At 31.2% G+C, this 20,631-nt stretch overlaps 2 protein-coding genes across 5 annotated transcripts in view; one reads left to right on the plus strand and one right to left on the minus strand.

The window, feature by feature from the left end:
* The window catches only part of LOC134708037 (steroidogenic acute regulatory protein-like), a 116,392-nt gene extending 104,002 nt beyond the window's left edge, over nt 1–12,390 (minus strand). For 2 of the 4 annotated variants that reach the window (XM_063568289.1, XM_063568286.1), the window contains exons 1-3: nt 12,124–12,390; nt 3,319–3,422; nt 2,215–2,374 (exon numbers count right to left, since the gene is read on the minus strand). In XM_063568289.1, the coding sequence (XP_063424359.1) occupies nt 2,215–2,374; nt 3,319–3,422; nt 12,124–12,141 (282 nt within the window). In that variant the 5' untranslated portion in view covers nt 12,142–12,390. Of the gene's footprint in view, nt 1–2,214; nt 2,375–3,318; nt 3,423–7,830; nt 7,945–8,076; nt 8,159–12,123 lie in introns of those variants that run through there. The other 2 variants (XM_063568287.1, XM_063568288.1) reach the window with 2 other exon arrangements.
* Nucleotides 12,390–20,631, plus strand: part of LOC134708039 (UBX domain-containing protein 4-like) — a 70,143-nt gene continuing 61,901 nt past the window's right edge. The window contains exon 1 of the mRNA XM_063568290.1: nt 12,390–12,561. Coding sequence (XP_063424360.1) covers nt 12,480–12,561 — 82 coding nt within the window. The 5' untranslated portion in view covers nt 12,390–12,479. The remainder of the gene's footprint in view (nt 12,562–20,631) is intronic.

The following is a 20,631-nucleotide window of genomic DNA, read 5'->3' on the forward strand; positions in this document are numbered from 1 at the left end:
GTTTCAAACTTTGTGTTATAGATTTTAAAGATTTATATTTACTTATACTTAAGTTATTGGCAAATTTCCAATTATGCTAAAATTATTGGCAAGGCAAATATCCAATGTAGTTTATTATACAGAAGTTATTGGCAAATTTCCAATGAAGTTTACTAATTAATACTGAAGTTATATATATTGGCAAATTTCAAATACACCTATCTAAAAGTAGTGAGAAGTAGTTAAAACATTACTTTTCGATTACCTCCCTTACACTGCTTTCAAATTGTCTTAATTAACTGTCCTTTAACCAGAAAAAAACTTGTTTTTCCCCTTTTTTGTCCCTAATTCATAAATGGTTTGAGCCATAATCCCCCAAAATCAAACCTAACCATCCCTTTACGTAATATGAAATCTTGTGGTATAATTTCAGAAAGATTTATACATTTTTACAAAAGTAATTGTCTTGAAACTACAAAAATTTGTAAGGGTTCCATGGAACCCAGTGTCTCGCCTACTTTTGCTGTAAATCGCAGGCTCAACAAAAATGAGGAAAAAAATCAATAAAAATATTCCTCTTGATACAATCTTTTGATTGTAAGAAGCTACCATGTACTGTCCAAGTTTGGTAAAAATCCAGCATAGTTTATGAATCTAATAAATCCTTTAAAAACTTTAACTGCAGACTTTACAGGTATGTAATGTTAACTGGAAGAAAATCTAAGTCCATTTAAAGGTAAAATACGGAAAAAGTGGATTTTTTTTTTTTTCAAATTTACTTCTGGATACTATCTTATGATTATTAATAAGCTTCTATTCAAGTTTGGTACAACCCAGGATAGTTTAAGAAAGTTCTTTAAATTTGAAAAACTTTTACCACAGAGTGAATGTAATGTTTCACTGCAGAAAAACTAAGTCCATTCAAAAGTACAATACGGAAAAAATGGATTTATTTTTTTGTAAAATTTACTTCTGAATACTATCTTATGATCATAAACAAGTTCTGTCCAAGTTTGGTAGAAATCCAGTATAGTTTGAGAAAGTTATTAAAATTTCAAAAACTTTTACCACAGAGTGAATAAAGTCGAAGGCTTGACAAAAAAATGCTTGTTTTTTTGGCCCTTTTTTGGCCCTTTATTCCTTGACTGTTTGGCCCTTAACCCTTAAAATAAATCCCAACCTTCTACTTATAGTATTAAACATTGTGGTACAATTTCAGAGCAATTGAAATACTTATACACAACTTATTGTCCTGAAACTAGATAAATGTTTGTTTAATGGGCCCCTTTGGGCCCCTAATTCCTAAACCTTAGGGACCATAACCCCCAAAATCAATCCCAAGCTTCCTTTTGTGGTTATAAACATTGTGCTAAAACTATATTGATTTCTATTCACTTATACTAAAGTAATTATCCGGAAACCATCCATCTAGGACGCCTACGCCGACATGATACCAATATACAACCACAAAAATTTTGCGGTTGTATAAAAATCCAGGAAAGTTTATGAATCAATAAATATTTTATTAACTGCAAACTGCAAACTGTTTGTAATGTTAACTGGAAGAAAAACTGATTCAGTGGTTGTCAATTGTTGATGTGTAACATATTTGTTTTTCCTTCATTTTTCTTTTACAAAAATTAGGCGTTAGTTTTCTCGTCTGAATTGTTTTACATTTATCATTTTCAAAGACTTTTATCGCTGACTATGCAGTATGGGCTTTCCTCATTGTTGATGGCCATACATTGACCTTTGATAGTTGTTAATTTATGTGTCATTCTGTCTCTTGTGGAGAAGTGTCTTATCTTCTGTCCAAGATTAGTACAAATCCAGGATAGTTATAAAAAAGTTATAAATAAAATCAAACTTTAACCACATAGTGAATGTAATGTTAACTGGCAGATTAAAAAATAAGTCCATTTATAAATATAATAGGGACAAACAGGATTTTTTTTTACAAATTTTACTTCTGAATACTATACTTATTATCATAAACCTGATAAACAAGCGTCTGTCCAAGTTTGGTAGAAATCAAGACGATAGTTTAAGAAAAACTATTAAAATTTTAAAAACTTTAATCAGAGTGAATATTTGTGGACACTGCTGCCGATGAGGACAACAAACTAGACAGAATGTAGGATTGCTATAGATATGTCTAGCTTTTGAGATAAAAGTTGCAGGCTCAAAAACCATTGATATCTATATAAAATTATCTAATTTTGAGTTGAACCATACCTGAGTATATATCACCCATATTATAAAAATCAAACCAATGTCAAAGGTCACCAATAAACAAAATGTCCTCCTGACTGCTGACATCTGGAGCATTCCTCCATGCATCCATGAATCACTATTAGAGGAATTTACACCATTTGGTACATAGTTTGGTGAAATGCTTTAAAAAATAATAAAAACAAATACAAAAAGGACCAAATAGAAATAAAAGCTTTTTATACAAAACATGCAAATCAGTATATGACATGACATCACCTTACTGTAGTTTGTAGAAATTGTTTTATATTATCACCAAATGACTAAATAATATAATAAAATGCTTTGTTGAGCGCAGCCTGATACAAATGCAGAGGTCAAACCCTGAACATTTGGAGCAAATTTGGACACAATATTGAAGCTTGATTTCAAATTTTTACATTTGGATATGTCATGATTCACATTTTTCAGAGATCTGTTAACTAGAGGCTCTAAAGAGCCTGTGTCACTCACCTTGGTCTATGTGCATATTAAACTAGAGGCTCTCCAGTGATTATGTTACAATTTAAAGAAATGTCCTTTTAACGCTATTTTCTTAATAGGGTCCACGAAATAGTCGCTTATCATTTCCATTAAAGTGTTCTCAGCTTATATTTATTCATATTTTCAGGATGTGCATTTACTGTAGTTTATTTTTTCATTTAAAAAGCATTATGTAGAACGTTTATGGTAAAAGTTACGGAATAAACTGAGTGTCCAGTGTTTTTGTTACGCTTATGTTTTCTGGGGGGAAATGACGACGTCGTAAATGAATTAAGTAATTTGAAGACGTTACGTTTGTGGACTCAGTTTTGTGCAGGCCGTCAAAGGGATCAATTTACCAATTTGATCATGTTGACTTATTTGTAGATCCTACTTTGCTGTACATTATTGCTGTTTACAGTTTATCTCTATCTATAATAATATTCAAAAGCTGCAAAATTTTCAAAAGAATACCAATTCATGGGCAGAATGTAGCATGAATGTCTTCCTATATATGTAATTATAATAATGCTTCAACAATTGTTCAAATTTTTACTAACAGCCTTATTATACTGATAAGCAAATATGAGCAAAAATTCAGTGAACCTTGATTGCCTAATTGGTTGTCCAGAACTTTCATAAATAATCCTGGCTGCTTCTTTTGCTTGACTGTCACGAGTTCTGCCTGCTTGTACCATATCTTCCTCTTCCTACAATTAAATAAAAAGTAATAATTCAATAATATTACAAATATTGTTAAATTACCACCAATTGATGTATCAAGAGAGAAATTATACAAGTGAGTCATGCAATTTGATTGTTAACCTTCACAGGGAATATGAATAAATATTGTGAAGAATAAATGTAGATCAGATACATTTTATATAATTGCTATTTGGGCTTTCCAGACAATATGGTATCAAAGTGTGTATCAGTGTCCTATATATCCCCTTTGTCTGATGGTTTAAGCGATATAAAATATGAGCCACTATATATGAGGGGGGCAAGGGGGGTCCCCAAAACAGCAAAACAGTGAACTGATTTGTTGAAAAACAGATAACATGGAATTGAAAAAGGATAATAACAGATAACAGTAAATGAAATATGAAAATAAATCTGTTCGAGACCAATCCAGCAGATGACTCGTAGATGTTAGTATATATCTTGTGGTATGGACCTAGAAAATTGTAATTTGTGTAAACAAGACGTTGTCTTGAGGTAGTTGAGGCAGTTCTGCCTTGGTTGATTTTTTCCCGTAACTTGTACAATAAGTATAGTAGGGATGTTGACACAATATGTATTTTTTTAAATGACCTCAATATAAAACTTACTTATAGAACACAAAAATACCCAGATCAGTGGAGACAGGACATGTAACTGAAACACACATGCCAGTTATGGTTATTCTGATAATAGAAATTGACTCAAGTGACAATTCAGATAGTATAATAAAAATTGGACGTTGTGAAAATTTGGATGACATCAAGTGAAACACCAATCATGTATAAAAAATTAAATAAATAAAACACACAAAAATACTGAACTTAGAGGAAAATCAATGCTTATGTGAAATTATAGAATATGGAAAATTTGGGTACAGCATTGGAGAAGCTGTATGATGATTTTAAAAAGGGTATTTAAGTCACATCTGTATTTGCATCATTGGTTTCTGAGCTTCAATTTTCGCCATGTGAAGCAGTTAAAAAGCTTTTATTGCGAAGCCTATCATAGTTTTCCACAGATTTACCTGCAAGTTACCTGTCGATTTAAACTTTTGTAAGTTCTATTGTCCCATCTAACAGATACAACAGGTATTGTGCTCTGTGTAGTTTATTCAATGGGACCTTCAAATTTCTTCTAGGAGAAATATATCACTCATTGATTAATTTACCTGAACAAAAAATTTTAACGACAATGCTAGAAATGTATGTACAAATAAGTCATTATAAAACTGCATATGATGTTGTATTTATTCAATCAATAACACATTTTCAATTTGTTTGATAGAAACAGATTTAAAAATTAAAAGTTGATTTCTGATCAAATTTCAACATTTTACCTACATGACCTATTAAAATTTGCTATTTTTTAGTCTGTTCACAAATAAAAACTTAAAATGAAAATGTTTAAATAAAGGTCTTCATGAATGTATTCTTTATAACTGAAGAACCATGAAAAACATGCAGATTCTTTGAAACATAAATGCATGCAGTACTTAAAAAAAAATCAGAAATAAACTTTTTATAATTAAATCAGTGCTTATATTGAACAGATTGAATATATATTATTGATATTGAATAAATACTGTATCACATGCAGTTTATGTGAGTTTATACATGTATTTCAATCAACAAAGAAGATATTTTTTTGGTCAAGCAAATTAATCAATGAGTGATTGATTTCTCCTAGAAGAAATTTAAATGTCCAAGTGAATAAACTTCACCAAGAACAATAGCTATTGTATTGATTAAATGGGACAGGTAAACTTGCAAAAGTTTAAATACCTTGGTAAAGAGCAGACGACTCTGTGGAAAACTTTCATTTGGTTTGCTATAAAAAATATGGTGATCAGGGTTCTCTTCCATGTAAATGAAAAGAGAGGGAGTAGCACTTTTAATATAAATGCTAAAAGAAAAAGATGTTGTATAATTCCCAAATCCATAATTCAAACCCACACCACTTAGTAATGTAAAATAATTCAAAGGAGAAAACTAACTGCCTAATTTATCCACAAAAAAGGAACGAGAAAATTAGTAACACAGTAACAAACTACAACCACTGAATCCAGGCTCCTGACTTGGAAAAAGGCACATACAGAATGTGACTGCGTCAAATTAAGCATGCTAGTTGGTGTCCAATCCTCCCCTTATCAGGGACAGTGGTGTAATAGTACAACATAAAGAGTATTGTGTGGTCATTGAATAAAAAAAATCTATAGGGTGTACCAATGCTTTTTTTATAACAAAATCCATACTATAAGATCTATAAGTTATTGTACAAGTAATAAGCGAATTATAATTTGTACAAATTGCTACATGTTCACAGACAATGGAATTTATTACAAAGGATAATAATAATATACTGGAATGGTCCTTGGTCCAATTGATTTTATATGTGTGTGTGATGTATGTTACTGAAATTCTTCTGCAAATACAGGGCGAACGACCCCAATAGATATATATTGTAAGAAGATGTGGTAAGCGTGCCAATGAGACTATTATCCATTCAAATCACAATTTTCAATTATCTTCTATTTCTACGAAAGATTGGCTGTCAAAATGCTAACATTCCAATTTTCAATAACAGTTAACAGCAAATAGATTCTCACAATAACAGATAACAAAATAGAAAATAGTCCTATAACAGCTAACAAAGAATAAGATAATAACAGCTAACAGTAAATATATGTTCAGAATAACAGATAACAAAGAACTAAAATGCCCCATAACAGCATAACAGTGAAACCCCTTGGTCTTGAAGATAAGCTTATGTACATTAGTTTCATAGCAATCCATGAAGGTTTACAAATTGATAATATCAAAAAGTTAATCCCAAGCTGACTGTCAATCTGCAGAGGTCAAACCCTGAACAGTTGGGGCAAGTTTGGACACTATATAATTATTCAAGCTTAAGTCTGAATTTGGATTGCAATCAATATAGGTTTCTTAAAATAAAATATTGTGATTTCTGCCAGAAATATTCAAATTAGCAGAAACAAATTCTGGCTGTACGTGTACATCAAATATGCACAGCACTTGGATTGACTTAATAATAGAAAAGTTTTGTCTCGACCTCTATGTTGAACTAAGTGAATGTGATGATGAATCTTTATATACAATCTGTCTAGGAAAAAAACCCTTCAACTATGCTTAGTGATTCCGAGTCATTCAAGTGACTTTGCTACATCCATGTACTGACTGACCTAAGGGGGGGCCATTCCAGTCATGCATCAATGATTCCCTATATAATCAACCAAATTTTTCCCACGAAGGGGGGGGCCTGGGGCCCCCCAGGTCCCCCCCCCCTGGATCCGCCTATGAGTTCAGATAATAATCCTGCTACATAAGTTTGATTTTTAGAAGGAATAAATTATCATTGCAGGAATTTTACAAATAAACTAGGGGAAAAAAATCTGACTTTAAAAATCTAGTACTCTTAGAAGTAGCAGGAATCTTAGACCATGATCATTCTAGGCTGAATCCCTCAATAAAACCAATCCTTTGTTGTTGCCATATATATGTATTCAATGACCAATTGTGGTCAAGTCAGGTAAATATAAAGTTCATCTTTTTTGCCCATTTTATTGGTTTTACTCAATGCCTAAACAAAATCTTCAAACAATACTAGAGGAGTAAACCTGGTATTTTGATTTACATTAAACACTTAAACATTTTTTATTGTATTGTTTATCAAGTTTTGATTACAAATTTATCTATATTATATATGCAAATATACATTTAAGAGTAAATGATTTGGTGTTATTTACATGACTAACAATAAAAAGGTTACATTTCCCGAAGCTATTACGGTTTTCCCTCTTTTTTCATATTTCAGTCAAGGGCCTTTTTTGGGATAGCAAATTGACAGAAAAAAAGCTAATATGGAATATGAAATGACAACACGAGAAAAAAACATCTCCTTTGATGTCAAATGTTAAAGGAATACCCCTGACCCTGAACAGTAAAAATCATTTTAGTCCTAGCTGGACTAGATAAGTGGTTTGAAAAAAAAATTTGAACACTATTGAGATCAGATTTGTGTGTACATTGATTATAATATCAGAGTTTAGTCTATCTAGGACTGTATAGAAGTCCTCTGTAGATAATAGATTAGGGCTGCTTATAATCTACAATATAAGCCACTATTGTAGCAATAATGTCAAAGTTATTGTAAAATGCAGACATATGATTTCTGTAAATTAACCAATTACATAAATGATTCTAATCTTAAACTTAGCATCTAAATTACATTAAAAACAATCATTATTTTATTAGTTATAGACTTCATCAATATTTTGAAACATTTCAAACATTTAAATGAGGTGATATTTAACTTAAATTTGTTTTACCATGTTTACCTTTGCCTTTCTTGTATGAATAATATATACATATTATTTACCTCTCTATTAGGTTACTGTGGTGGAAAAAAGAGGTTAAAAATTCAGATTATTTCAATTCATTTGTTATTATATAATTGTCACATGATTTCATCTAGGACTCCCGATATTCTAATGTTAGCTTGTGTTATCATGGTAATTCAAGTCCCAGGATTTCATTTATAGATCAGGTGAGAAAAATAAGATATTCAATCCTTGATCCACTTGTTCAATTTATACACAATGTATCAATTCTAATGGTCACTTACTTTTCATTTCATGTTATTCAATCATTTCAGATTATATTATTTAAAAACCTGTAAATCCAAAAGGTCAAAGATCATATGATAACCAGTCACTAGTCACTACCCCAGTGTGACGATTTACCTTTACATGTTTACATTTATATGATTTAATTAACATACAGTGGTGTATTCAGATAACCCCAAAGCATTTGATTCAATGTATTGCAACAACAATACTTTTGAGATTTCTTGATAATTTTCACTGAAATTATTTTTTAGTATTTTTGTAAAAACAATGCAAGCATTCTGAGAGTCTTGAATGGCAATACATAAGTCCTCTACCAGTTTATTAACGAATACGACTGCAGAGGTATCCCTGAACAGTTTGGGCAAATTTGGACACAGTATTCAAGCTTGATACTGTCTGCATTTAGATTGTGATCAAATTTTTGACAAAGTATAGGTTTCTGACACAAAATATTTCTCAAGATCTAACAAATCTATTGCTCAATACTCATACCTGCCAACTGTCACTATTTGTGGGGGAATTCCCCCATGGAGGCTCCAAATAGAAATTTTGAAAGAGTAATATTGTCCACAATTTTAAACAAAACAATTCGTTTTAAAATGGTTATATATACATGATATATAGGCTTTTTAAACAAGAGGCTCTCAAGAGCCTGAATCGCTCACCTTAATTCTTTTGGTTAAATCTCTCATCAATGATTATTTTGGCTTTTCAATTTATTTAAATGTTTTTTGGATCGTCCTATTTTCTTCAAAAGCCAAAAAAAATAATCATTTTCTCCTATGTTCTATTTTAGCCATAGTAGCTATGTTTCTTGACATACAAGGAAATAAAATATAAAATTTATACTAAATACTCTGAAACTCATTTAGCCTAAGTTTGGCTGAAATTGATACAGCAGTTTCAAAGGAGAAGATTTTTTAAAGTAAGTCAACATGATGAACAAATTGCGAAAAAAGTCCTTAAAGGGCAATAACTCCTTAAGGGGTCAATTGACAATTTTGGTCAAATTGACTTAATTGAAGATCTTACTTTGCTGAACATCATTGCTGTTTACAGTTTATTTCTATCTATAATTATATTCAAGATAATAAACAAAAACAGCAAAATTTCCTTAAAATTATCAATTCAGGGGCAGCAACCCAACAACAGGTTGTCTGATTCATCTGAAAATTTCAGGGCAGATACATTGTAGATCTTGACCTGATAAACAGTATAACCCCAGGTCAGATTTGCTCTAAATGCTTTGGTTTTTGAGTTATAAGCCAAAAACTGCATTTGACCCCTATGTTCTATTTTTAGCAATGGCGACCATGTTTGTTGATAGATCATAACTTCGGATACAATTTACAAACTAGATACCCTAAGGAACATTCAGTTAAAGTTTGGAAGTATTTGGCCCAGTAGTTTCAGAGGAGAAGAATTTTGTAAAAGATTTTTAAGATTTACGAAATATGGTTAAAAATTGACTATAAAGGGCAATAACTCCTAAAGGGGTCAACTGACCATTTCCGTCATTTGACTTATTAGTAAATCTTACTTTGCTGAACATTATTGCTGTTTACAGTTTATCTTTATCTATAATAATATTTAAGATAATAACCAAAAACAGCAAAATTTCCTTAAAATTACCAATTCAGGGGCAGCAACCCAACAACGGGTTGTCCCATTCATCTGAAAATTTTAGGGCAGATAGATCTTGACCTGATAAACAATTTTATCTCTGTCAGATTTGCTCTTAATGCTTTGGTTTTTGAGGTATAAGCCAAAAACTGCATTTTACCCCTATGTTCTATTTTTAGCCATGGCGGCAAACTTGGTTGGTTGGCTGGGTCACCGGACAAATTTTTTTTAACTAGATACCCCAATGATGATTGTGGCTAAGTTTGGTTTAATTTGGCCCAGTAGTTTCAGAGGAGAAGATTTTTGTAAAAGTTAATGACAACTGACGCAGGACGACAACGGAGGCAAAGTGATGGGAAAAAGCTCACTTGGCCCTTTGGGCCAGGTGAGCTAAGAAATGAAACATTATTAACATATTTATTTTATCATCTATTACATTGTATTATGTATAACAGCCAGTATTATGTTTAATTATTGTATTATGAGATTACTTTTCCATGTGTTTTAGAACATATTATTTATCTTATAATTTGTTTTTTAAAACTCTTTTCGTGCAATATATATTAAGCTCGCAAAATGAATTATTTGTGCATCATTGTCCTGAAAATATTGACACAAATTGTGAAATACAAAGAACTGAAATCAAACAAGAGGAAAAGAAAATTGAATGTAAATGTTTTCATCTTTTTATTTGTTTATTGCTTCATTAAACCATATTTATCATGTTTATGCATATTGATTGAAGATGAAAGGAAATTAATGACAATCTTGAGTTTTCAACAGGTGTTCACTATTTACAATGATTGTATATTCTGGCCGTGTAATTGTATAGTCTGACCCGTGTACAAGGTTGAAGGTGTTAATTGGATGTTATTGTAGCAATAAAACAGGGGACATGTGCGTTGTTAATCTCATTTGATGTTCCACATTGTGTGTACTGTTATTACCTTATAAAGGTGAAGCCACATCTAATGTTGTTCCTATCAAGAACAATGAATTATACTGTTAGAAAGAAAATATATTTCATGTTTTTTTTCAATAAATCCTTCAAAGGAAAGTTGACCTTTTTTTGTTTTTGTTTCAATTTTATAGAGTGTGCATTTCCTTTGCTCTACCAAGCTGACTGAAGCCATTCAACTTTTATGTTTAGTATAAAGTAAATTGTCAGCATTTCAGTAATATTCTCGCAAAAGTACGTGCTCTGTGCAATTGCTAGACATAGCTAAACTTTATTTCAATTTTATGTTTATCATGTTTATGATTATCAATTTTGAGAATTTTCTTATAAATATTTTTGGGGTTTATACTTTGAAGATCAATTTTATTCTTATGATTTATTAAGAGAGCTTTTAATTTTGTATAAACTCTTGGTAAGATCATAGTATGTTGATATTTATTATTTCCTAATTCTGGATTAAACTCCCTTAATGTGTAACCTAAGTAATATATATATCATAAAACATGTCCAAACAGATGTATTTCCTTGAAAAAACAAGTTGCTCTTTGAAGATGCATGGCATCTATTTTCAGATTTATATATGGTATTTGTTGTCCACCTCTATTATACATTTATGATAGGAACTTTCTATTTATATATTCTGAGTTACTCCTTTCCCAAAAGAAAGTGTAAAGAGAAACTTCTAGAGTTAATTAATAAAATTCATAAAGAAATAAAGTTGCAAGAAAGTCTTGTCAACGGCTCACTTTATTGACATGGAGACTTTGAGCTAAGCTCCTCAGTTAGCTGTTTTCAATGCACAAAAGCTCTATGGCAGATTAAATCGGAGAAAGAAAACACGCTTAAATAACAAAGATGGCAAAGCGTGGCTGAGAGTTCTACAAATAAAGCATCGAATTGACATAACAAGAGTAAATTTAGAGCATAGTACTAGGCAAATGAATCAAAATATTATATTCCATTATGCGCACTCCATATATATCTCCATTCGTTTATTCATATTACTTTGACTTTGATGAAAACAGATACATACATTATCTTATACATATTCTTCATATTTAAAAATAAAAAAAGAAGCTCAATTTCTTTCTTCTTCACAAATGTTTAATTTCTTCATCTACCCATATACATGTACTAATATAAACTTCACAATCTCTTTCTTCCTCACAAATGTTTCATTGCTTCGTCTATCTATATAATAAAACATTTCAATTAGACATATCTGCTCGTAAATAAAAAAAACAACATTACATACAAATTTCTTTATATCTAATAAAAAAAATGATTTCTTGTCGCTAAATAGTCTTCTTGTCGCTTGTTGACGCTTTTTGTCGCTAATCAGTGAGACCCGTTTACTCCAATTGTGTCACATGTACAGTGGGTGTGCCTATATTGGCAGAAGATAGAAAATACAGATTAAGATGCAGAATAAAACATTGATTGACTAAATATCTAAACCTACCATATTAACTGACATCATTTAAAATTGATCCTCAATGATGTTGATTAATGATTTGTGAAAACTACACTGATCGTAATTCGTATATACTGTCATGAAATAATAGAACACTCATGATATAAGCTGTCAGAGTGTTGAGCAATGTCTTAAGGACTGTGATATATTGTCAGACAAACCACAGCCTTTTGAATTGTATAATAATTGCGTTAACATTACACTATGCACTGTGTTTTGGATTTATAGCACTCTTTTGTATAAAAGAAACAAAAGTAAATACTTCCGGTTTCGTTTTAACCCAAACAACTTCCGGTTAAAATCCAACATAGACTTTTTACACTTTAGTACAACATATTTGCGTTATGAAATGGTTTTCAGGATCCATTGGTGACGCCATTCAAAAGTCAAAAAGAGAGAAACGCATATTTATAGTATATATCACAGGTATATATGTGTACTCCGGCATTTTTTTCTTCACTTCAGTTTTTTATAGTACATTGTATTTTTTTCTTTTCCGCAAACCTACTGGGTTGATCATGTGGTGACCATGTCTGTCTTCTATAAGAGTATTTCATATATTTCTACAGCTTAATATGAAGCAGGCATAAGGGAGCTACCATTTGATTTTTATAGGGGGGCTTGAATGAAAAATTTTGTCCTGCCTTTTTTTTTTTTTTTAGCTGTAATCTCTGTCAATGTCTGTCCTGCCTTTTTATTTTTCACTCTGTTCGGTCCTGCCTTTTTTTTTTTTAGTTTATCCTGACTATTTTTATCTTAATTGTCGTCCTGACTTTTTATTTTTGCAAGTGTCTCATCCTGCCTTTTTTTTACTCAAAACTCCTGTCCTGCCTATTTTTTTCAAATTTCCTTCCTATTTATACGAATGCTAGTCAATTCGTTCCAAGTCCGATTTGTTCCAAGCCAGTTCGTTCCAGATTAGGACAATTCGTACCAAGTCAATTGTCAATTCGTTCCAACTGATTTGGTTTATTATTAATCAGACTTAGCAATTTGTTCTAACTGATTTATAGGTATCTGGATGATTCGTTCCAACTCCGATTCGTCCCAACAAATTCGTCCCAAGTTGCTTGGACAATTCGTTCCAACTTTTTCCAAAACTTTTCCAACTTATTCAAGAACAGTATTAAACATGTTAAACATTATAAACCAACTTACTACAATATGTATAGAAATGCCCATGCTTTATAAAAGGAAAATTTCGACATCTGGTCATTATGAACGGAGAAATTGCTACAGCTAGTCATTACAAAATTTCAGTCATGCATTACAAAATCACACCCGTGCATTACGAAATCACAGTCATGCATTATGAACAGATGAAACGGGACATCAATTAAATCAAAATGTCGTTTATTTCTTTAAATAAGTGTGACATTTTTTAATTATTTTTGAAACTTAATATCATAAAAACAAGTTTAAATGATGTTCATTGACATCGTTTTGTTACGACTTGAAACGGAAATATTTCACAGCCTTTTTCGAGTACGACTTTCGATTATTATCACTGTTTCATTTCCGTTGTTCAGTCCTCAGAATGCAGACTTTAGTATAGTTAAACTTTCTGATTTATTCTTCCCAGCTACTTTTTATTTGCTAGATGAAATGAATTTTAATAGCATAAAATTAAGTACTTGGATGAGAAATCAGAAATTACATCTGACAGTCACAATGTTGACCAAAATTCCATGCGAAATTGAATGCGAAAAGACAAGTTGAAGTTCAGCTATGAAATTCCTGTATCTTCTTCACGGTAAGTTTCTTACTCTTTGTTTAATAGAAGAATTAAAACCATTTAATAAAAATGTTATGAAACCGGCTTTTCTGTATTGGTCCTGTTGTAGTTTGTGGATAGCTGTATAATTTTGGATCCAAGACTCGAAGACTGTTCTTGAATGAAGTTGCCTTTATAGTTGGTTAATAAAAGTATCAATATATGGACTTTTTCATATTGGCCCTGTCACATGCCCTTGATATTAATAATGGCCTCTGACAGTTGTAATGGCCCTCGGCGTTGCCTCAGGGCCATTACAACCATCCTTTGCCATTATTAACACCTCGGGCATGTTACAGGGCCAATATAAAAAAGTCCATACATTAATACTATAATAATAACCATTTGCATAGCCTTATTATTTCAATTTATAATGCTGTACTTATATATATAATGTAAATAAATACTTAGCTTTAAAAGAAATCTATGATTTATTAATTGGGAAGAAAGGTATATTACATTATCACTGTAAATTCTTGAGCACCAATCGTATTTATTTTTAATCTTTTATCTTTTCAACATCCTATTTAAAACATTTAACATAGCAAATGTTTTGCTTTTAAGTGTTTTAAATTTTAATAAAAAGATAAATAATGGCCTGTAAATATATCCCTTCACCTACTACTCTTTTTACATAAAAATATAAGAACTATTTTTTTACTACCGTGTGACACGGGTGCTCCGTTGCGGAGGAATTTACGAAGAAAAGAAGAAAAGAAGTTGGGCATGATATATTGGTAATAATTAATTATTAAGTATTTCATGACAATTTAATATTTTAAAAATCAACAAAGTACTAACTAGTGTTATTTTCAAAGAATTCGTTATCATTAAAATTGATTATTGTCTTCCAATGATGTGCGCATAATAGTTTTTTATGCAGTCATCAAAATAATTATATCGTACTTAGCTTGGGTCATAGCTTGGGTCCCAAATGCTTGTTAATTATAAGTAAAGCCATACCACATTCAATATGTTTTTCTTAAGTGCATCGTTACTACTCATTAGCACCGGTTGTGTATGTTTTACAATATAAAATTTAACTCAGTTTCCTGTACGAAACCGAAAAAAGTAACTTCAACGAAATATAAAAAAACAAAAGAAACAAAATTGTGGGCTTGGAGGTGTGGAAAATAGAATACATATTTTTGATAGGTCAACTTCTTCCAAACCAATAAAAAAAAATATGAAACATAGATGCTATAAAAGATTCCTAATTCCATATATTATCAGAAACAAAATAAGTGCAGAAATATTATAATTATAATATTATAATAAAGTTGGAACAAATTGTTAACTCTGATTAATAATGAACTAAATCAGTTGGAACAAATTGTTAAATCTGATTAATAATAAAATAAATCAGTTGGTACGAATTGACAATTGACTTGGTACAAATTGTCCAAATCTGGAACGAACTGGATTGGAACGAATCGGACTAGCATTCGATTTATATTAACCATTTTAATAGCCTTATTAGTTTAATTTTTTAGGCTGTACCGATATAAAATGTATATAAATACTTATCTAAAAAAAAATCTATGGTTTATTTATTGGGAGTATATTTAATTTAAAGATATATTTTACTCATGATCAGTTTCCTGTACGAAATCGAAAAAAAGTAACTTCAAAGAAAGATAAAAAAACAAAAAAATGGCTTGGAGGTGTGGAATTATAATACATATTTTTGATAGGTCAACTTCTTTCAAACCAATGAAAAAAGAATTTGAAACATAGATGTTCTAAAAGATTCTTAATTTCATATATTATTTTTATATTCCATCATGGAATCTTCCGTGTTTTGGTGTCATTGTTTTGCCGATTTTTGCCATGCACTGTAGGTTGATTTACACAAATACAGTGATATACGGACATATATAGATATAGGAAGATGTGGTGTGAGTATACATTATAAAAAAAAAGTTGGAACAAATTGTTAAGTCTGATTAATGATGATATAAATCAGTTAGAACAAATTGCTAAATCTGATTGAAAATAAATCAGTTGGAACGAATTGACAATTGACTTGGTATGAATCGTCCTAATCTGGAACGAACTGGCTTGGAACGAATTGACTAGCATTCTTAATCAGACTTAACAATTTGTTCCAACTTATTTTTCTGCGCAGGTCTGGGATTTCAAAACACGACAAAAAAAAAATTGAACGATTTTGAGTTCATTTGTACAATGAAAAATTCGGGGAATTTTCTACTGTTATTGGGGACTTTATCCCCATATTATAAAACTGATCATCAGAGTACACAATGCTCTGACAAATATCAAAGTATCCAGACTTCTGCAAAAGACATCCAACGTCTCCCCATCAAACTGCGACTCCATACTGGTACATATATTCTCCTTTTTCTTCTTTCAGTTTCAACACTCAATCATAATATTGATGACTATGTGCCGTTCATGCATGGGTAAAATTTACAATTTTATATTTACATCAAAAATTTATAAAAGAAATATAATAACTTGTTTTTATATGACCGCAAAATTTGAAAAAAATTTCGTTGTATATTGCTATCACGTTGGCGTCGTCGTCGTCGTCATCGTCTGCGTCGTCATCCGAATACTTTTAGTTTTCACACTCTAACTTTAGTAAAAGTGAATAGAAATCTATGAAATTTTAACACAAGGTTCATGACCACAAAAGGAAGGTTGGGATTGATTTTGGGAGTTTTGGTCCCAACATTTTAGGAATTAGGGGCCAAAAAGGGCCCAAATAAGCATTTTCTTGGTTTTCGCACTATAACTTAAGTCTAAGTTAATAGAAATCTATGAAATGTTGACACAAGGTTTATGACTACAAAGGAAAGGTTGGGATTGATTTTGGGAGTTTTGGTTCCAACAGTTTAGGAATAAGGGGCCAAAAAAAGGGCCCAAATAAGCATTTTTCTTGGTTTTCGCACTATAACTTTAGTTTGAGTTAATAGAAATCTATGAAATGTTGACACAAGGTTTATGACCACAAAAGGAAGGTTGGTATTGATTTTAGGAGTCTAGGTCCCAACAGTTTAGGAATAAGGGGCCACAAAGGGACCCAAATAAGCATTTTTCTTGGTTTTCGCACCATAACTTTAGTATAAGTTAATAGAAATCTATGAAATTTAAACATAAGGTTTATGACCATAAAAGGAAGGTTGGTATTGATTTTGGGAGTTTTGGTCCCAACAGTTTAGGAATAAAGGGCCCAAAGGGTCCAAAATTAAACTTTGTTTGATTTCATCAAAAATTGAATAATTGGGGTTCTTTGATATGCCGAATCTAACTGTGTATGTAGATTCTTTATTTTTGGTCCCATTTTCAAATTGGTCTACATTAAGGTCCAAAGGGTCCAAAATTAAAGTTAGTTTGATTTTAACAAAAATTGAATCCTTGGGGTTCTATGCTGAATCTAAAAATGTACTTCGATTTTTTATTATTGGCCCAGTTTTCAAGTTGGCCCAAATCGGGGTCCAAAATTTGAATAATTGGGGTTCTTTGATATGCCAAATCTAACTGTGTATTTAGATTCTTAATTTTTGGTCCCGTTTTAAAATTGGTCTATATTAAAGTCCAAAGGGTCCAAAATTAAACTAAGTTTGATTTTAACAAAAATTGAATTCTTGGGCCTCTTTTATATGCTGAATCTAAACATGTACTTAGATTTTTTATTATGGGCCCAGTTTTCAAGTTGGTCCAAATCAGGATCCAAAATTATTATATTAAGTATTGTGCAATAGCAAGAAATTTTCAATTGCACAGTTATAAATTCAGCAATAGCAAGAAATCTTCAATTGCACAGTATTGTGCAATAGCAAGAAATCTCCAATTGCACAGTATTGTGCAATAACAAATATTTTCAATTGCACAGTATTGCACAATAGCAAGAAATATCTAATTGTACTTTTGTGCAATAGCAAGAAATTCCAATTGGATTTCAATTGGAGTTATCTTTCTTTGTCCAGAATAGTAGTTGAATCAACTTAAATCATTGTATATTCACTTTTACTACCAACTGATAGATTAAAACAATCTTTACCATTCAGTCATTGCCAGTGATAACAAGCACTTTTTTTACATTTTAATATTTTATGATGTATTTAAATGAGTAGTTATTGTTGCAAACTTCATTAGAAATTTGAATTGAGATCAGTTTTGAAATAAAGGGGAATTTGAAAAAAAAATTGGGGGGGTCATTTTTTTCATTTCAGATTTCATAAATAAAAAGAAAATTTCTTCAAACATTTTTTTGAGAGGATTAATATTCAACAGCATAGTGAATTGCTCAAAGGCAAAAAAAAAATTTAAGTTCATTAGACCACATTCATTCTGTGTCAGAAACCGATGCTGTTTCAACTATTTAATCACAATCCAAATTTAGAGCTGAATCCAGTTTGAATGTTGTGTCCATACTTGCCCCAACCGTTCAGGGTTCAACCTCTGCGGTCGTATAAAGCTGTGCCCTGCGGATCATCTGGTTGCAGTTGAACTAATAAATGATAAAAAATCAAAATAATTAAACTTACTTTTTGCAGTTGCACAAATAAATAGTAAAAAATAATATCAACATTCAAATGAAACAAATTAAATTGATTAGCTAAAACAAATGTTCACGTTACTTAGCACTTTAGATTGTGTCAACAAACTATATAAGTTTGATAATATTTGTAGTTTGTCAGATTTTACAAACAAATCTTTAGTTTTAATAAAAAAAACTGCAGCTGTGTATGGGAATGATATGACTATTGCAATATGTATTTTCATTAAACTACAACTTCAATTCTTTGATTCTCCCTAGCAAAGGAAATGTTGAGCATGCCAAAGCACCTAGCTGAGTTCACCAACATTTAATTTCGTGTTTAGTCGATTAATGTTAATTCCCCCCTCTTTTTTGATGGGGGTTTTGTGAGACAACATTAAATATAAGAATGCTCTGCCGTTTAGTAAGATCTCTTTTCTAGAATGACTAGTAAAAATATTAATTTTTATACGACTGCAAAATTTGAAAAAAATTTCGTCGTATATTGCTATCATGTTGTCGTCGTCGTCCGAATACTTTTAGTTTTCGCACTCTAACTTTAGTAAAAGGGAAAAGAAATCTATGAAATTTTAACACAAGGTTTATGACCACAAAAGGAAGGTTGGGATTGATTTTGGGAGTTTTGGTCCCAACATTTTAGGAATAAGGGGCCAAAAAGGGCCCAATTATGCATTTTCTTGGTTTTGGCACTATAACTTTAGTTTAAGTGAATAGAAATCTATGAAATTTTGACATATGGTTTATGAGCACACAAGAAAGGTTGGGATTGATTTTTGGAGTGTTGGTTCCAACAGTTTAGGAACTAGGGGCCAAAAAAGGGCCCAAATAAGCATTATTCTTGGTTTTTACACCATAACTTTAGTTTAAAAATAGAAATCTATGAAATTTAAACACAAGGTTAATGACCATATAAGGAAGGTTGGTATTGATTTTGGGAGTTTTGGTCCCAACAGTTTAGGAATAAGGGGCCCATTTTCAAATTGGTCTACATTTAAGTCCAAAGGGTCCAAAATTAAACTTAGTTTGATTTTAACAAAAATTGAATTCTTGGGCCTCTTTGATATGCTGAATCCAAACATGTACTTAGATTTTTTATTATGGGCCCAGTTTTCAAGTTGGTTCAAATCAGGATCTAAAATTATTATATTAAGTATTGTGCAATAGCAAGAAATTTTCAATTGCACAGTACTCAGCAATAACAAGAAATCTTCAATTGCACACTATTGTGCAATAGCAAGAAATTTTCACTTGCACAGTATTGCGCAATAGCAAGAAATCTTCAATTGCACAGTATTGTGCAATAGCAAGTATTTTAAATTGCACAGTATTGCACATTAACAAGAAATATCTAATTGCACAATATTGTGCAATAGCAAGAAATTTCAATTGGAGTTATCTTTCTTTGTCCAGAATAGTAGTTGAATCAACTTAAATCAATGTTTTATACCATATACAATGTATATTCACTTTTACTACCAACTGATAAATTAAATCAATCTTTACCATTCAGTGATAACAAGCACTTTTTTTACATTTTGATATTTTATGATTTATTTAAATGAGTGATTATTGTTGCAAACTCCATTAGAAATTTGAATTGAGATCGGTTTTGGAATAAAGGATAGGGGGATGTGAAAAAAAAAATTGGGGAGGGGGAGGGGGGGGTCAATTTTTCTCATTGGAAATTTCATAAATATAAAGAAAATTTTTCAAACATTTTTTTGAGAGGATTAATATTTAACAGCATAGTGAATTGCTCAAAGGCAAAACAAAAATTTTAAGTTCATAAGACCACATTCATTCTGTGTCAGAAACCTATGCTGTGTCAACTATTTAATCACAATCCAAATTTAGAGCTGAATCCAGCTTGAATGTTGTGTCATTACTTGCCCCAACTGTTCAGGGTTCAACCTCTGCGGTCGTATAAAGTTGCGCCCTGCGGAGCATCTGGTTGAATTTCACTGGACATCATTTTTTTGTACATATATAGGCACTTGTGTTAGATAAAACTATTTGCTAGGTGTTACAATTACATGGTGTAGTATTGGTTGAGAACAGATATAGGAATCTGTTCTCTGAAGGCTTCAACTGTGGTGCATTGGACAGCAGTAACTGGTAAAAGGTTCCATTGGATGATTGTCCTAGGATAGAATGAAAATTTATACTAGTCTTTTTTTGCCTGAATGAGTGACTG

Source organism: Mytilus trossulus, chromosome 2, assembly GCF_036588685.1.
Source record: "Mytilus trossulus isolate FHL-02 chromosome 2, PNRI_Mtr1.1.1.hap1, whole genome shotgun sequence".
Classification (NCBI taxonomy): domain Eukaryota; kingdom Metazoa; phylum Mollusca; class Bivalvia; order Mytilida; family Mytilidae; genus Mytilus; species Mytilus trossulus.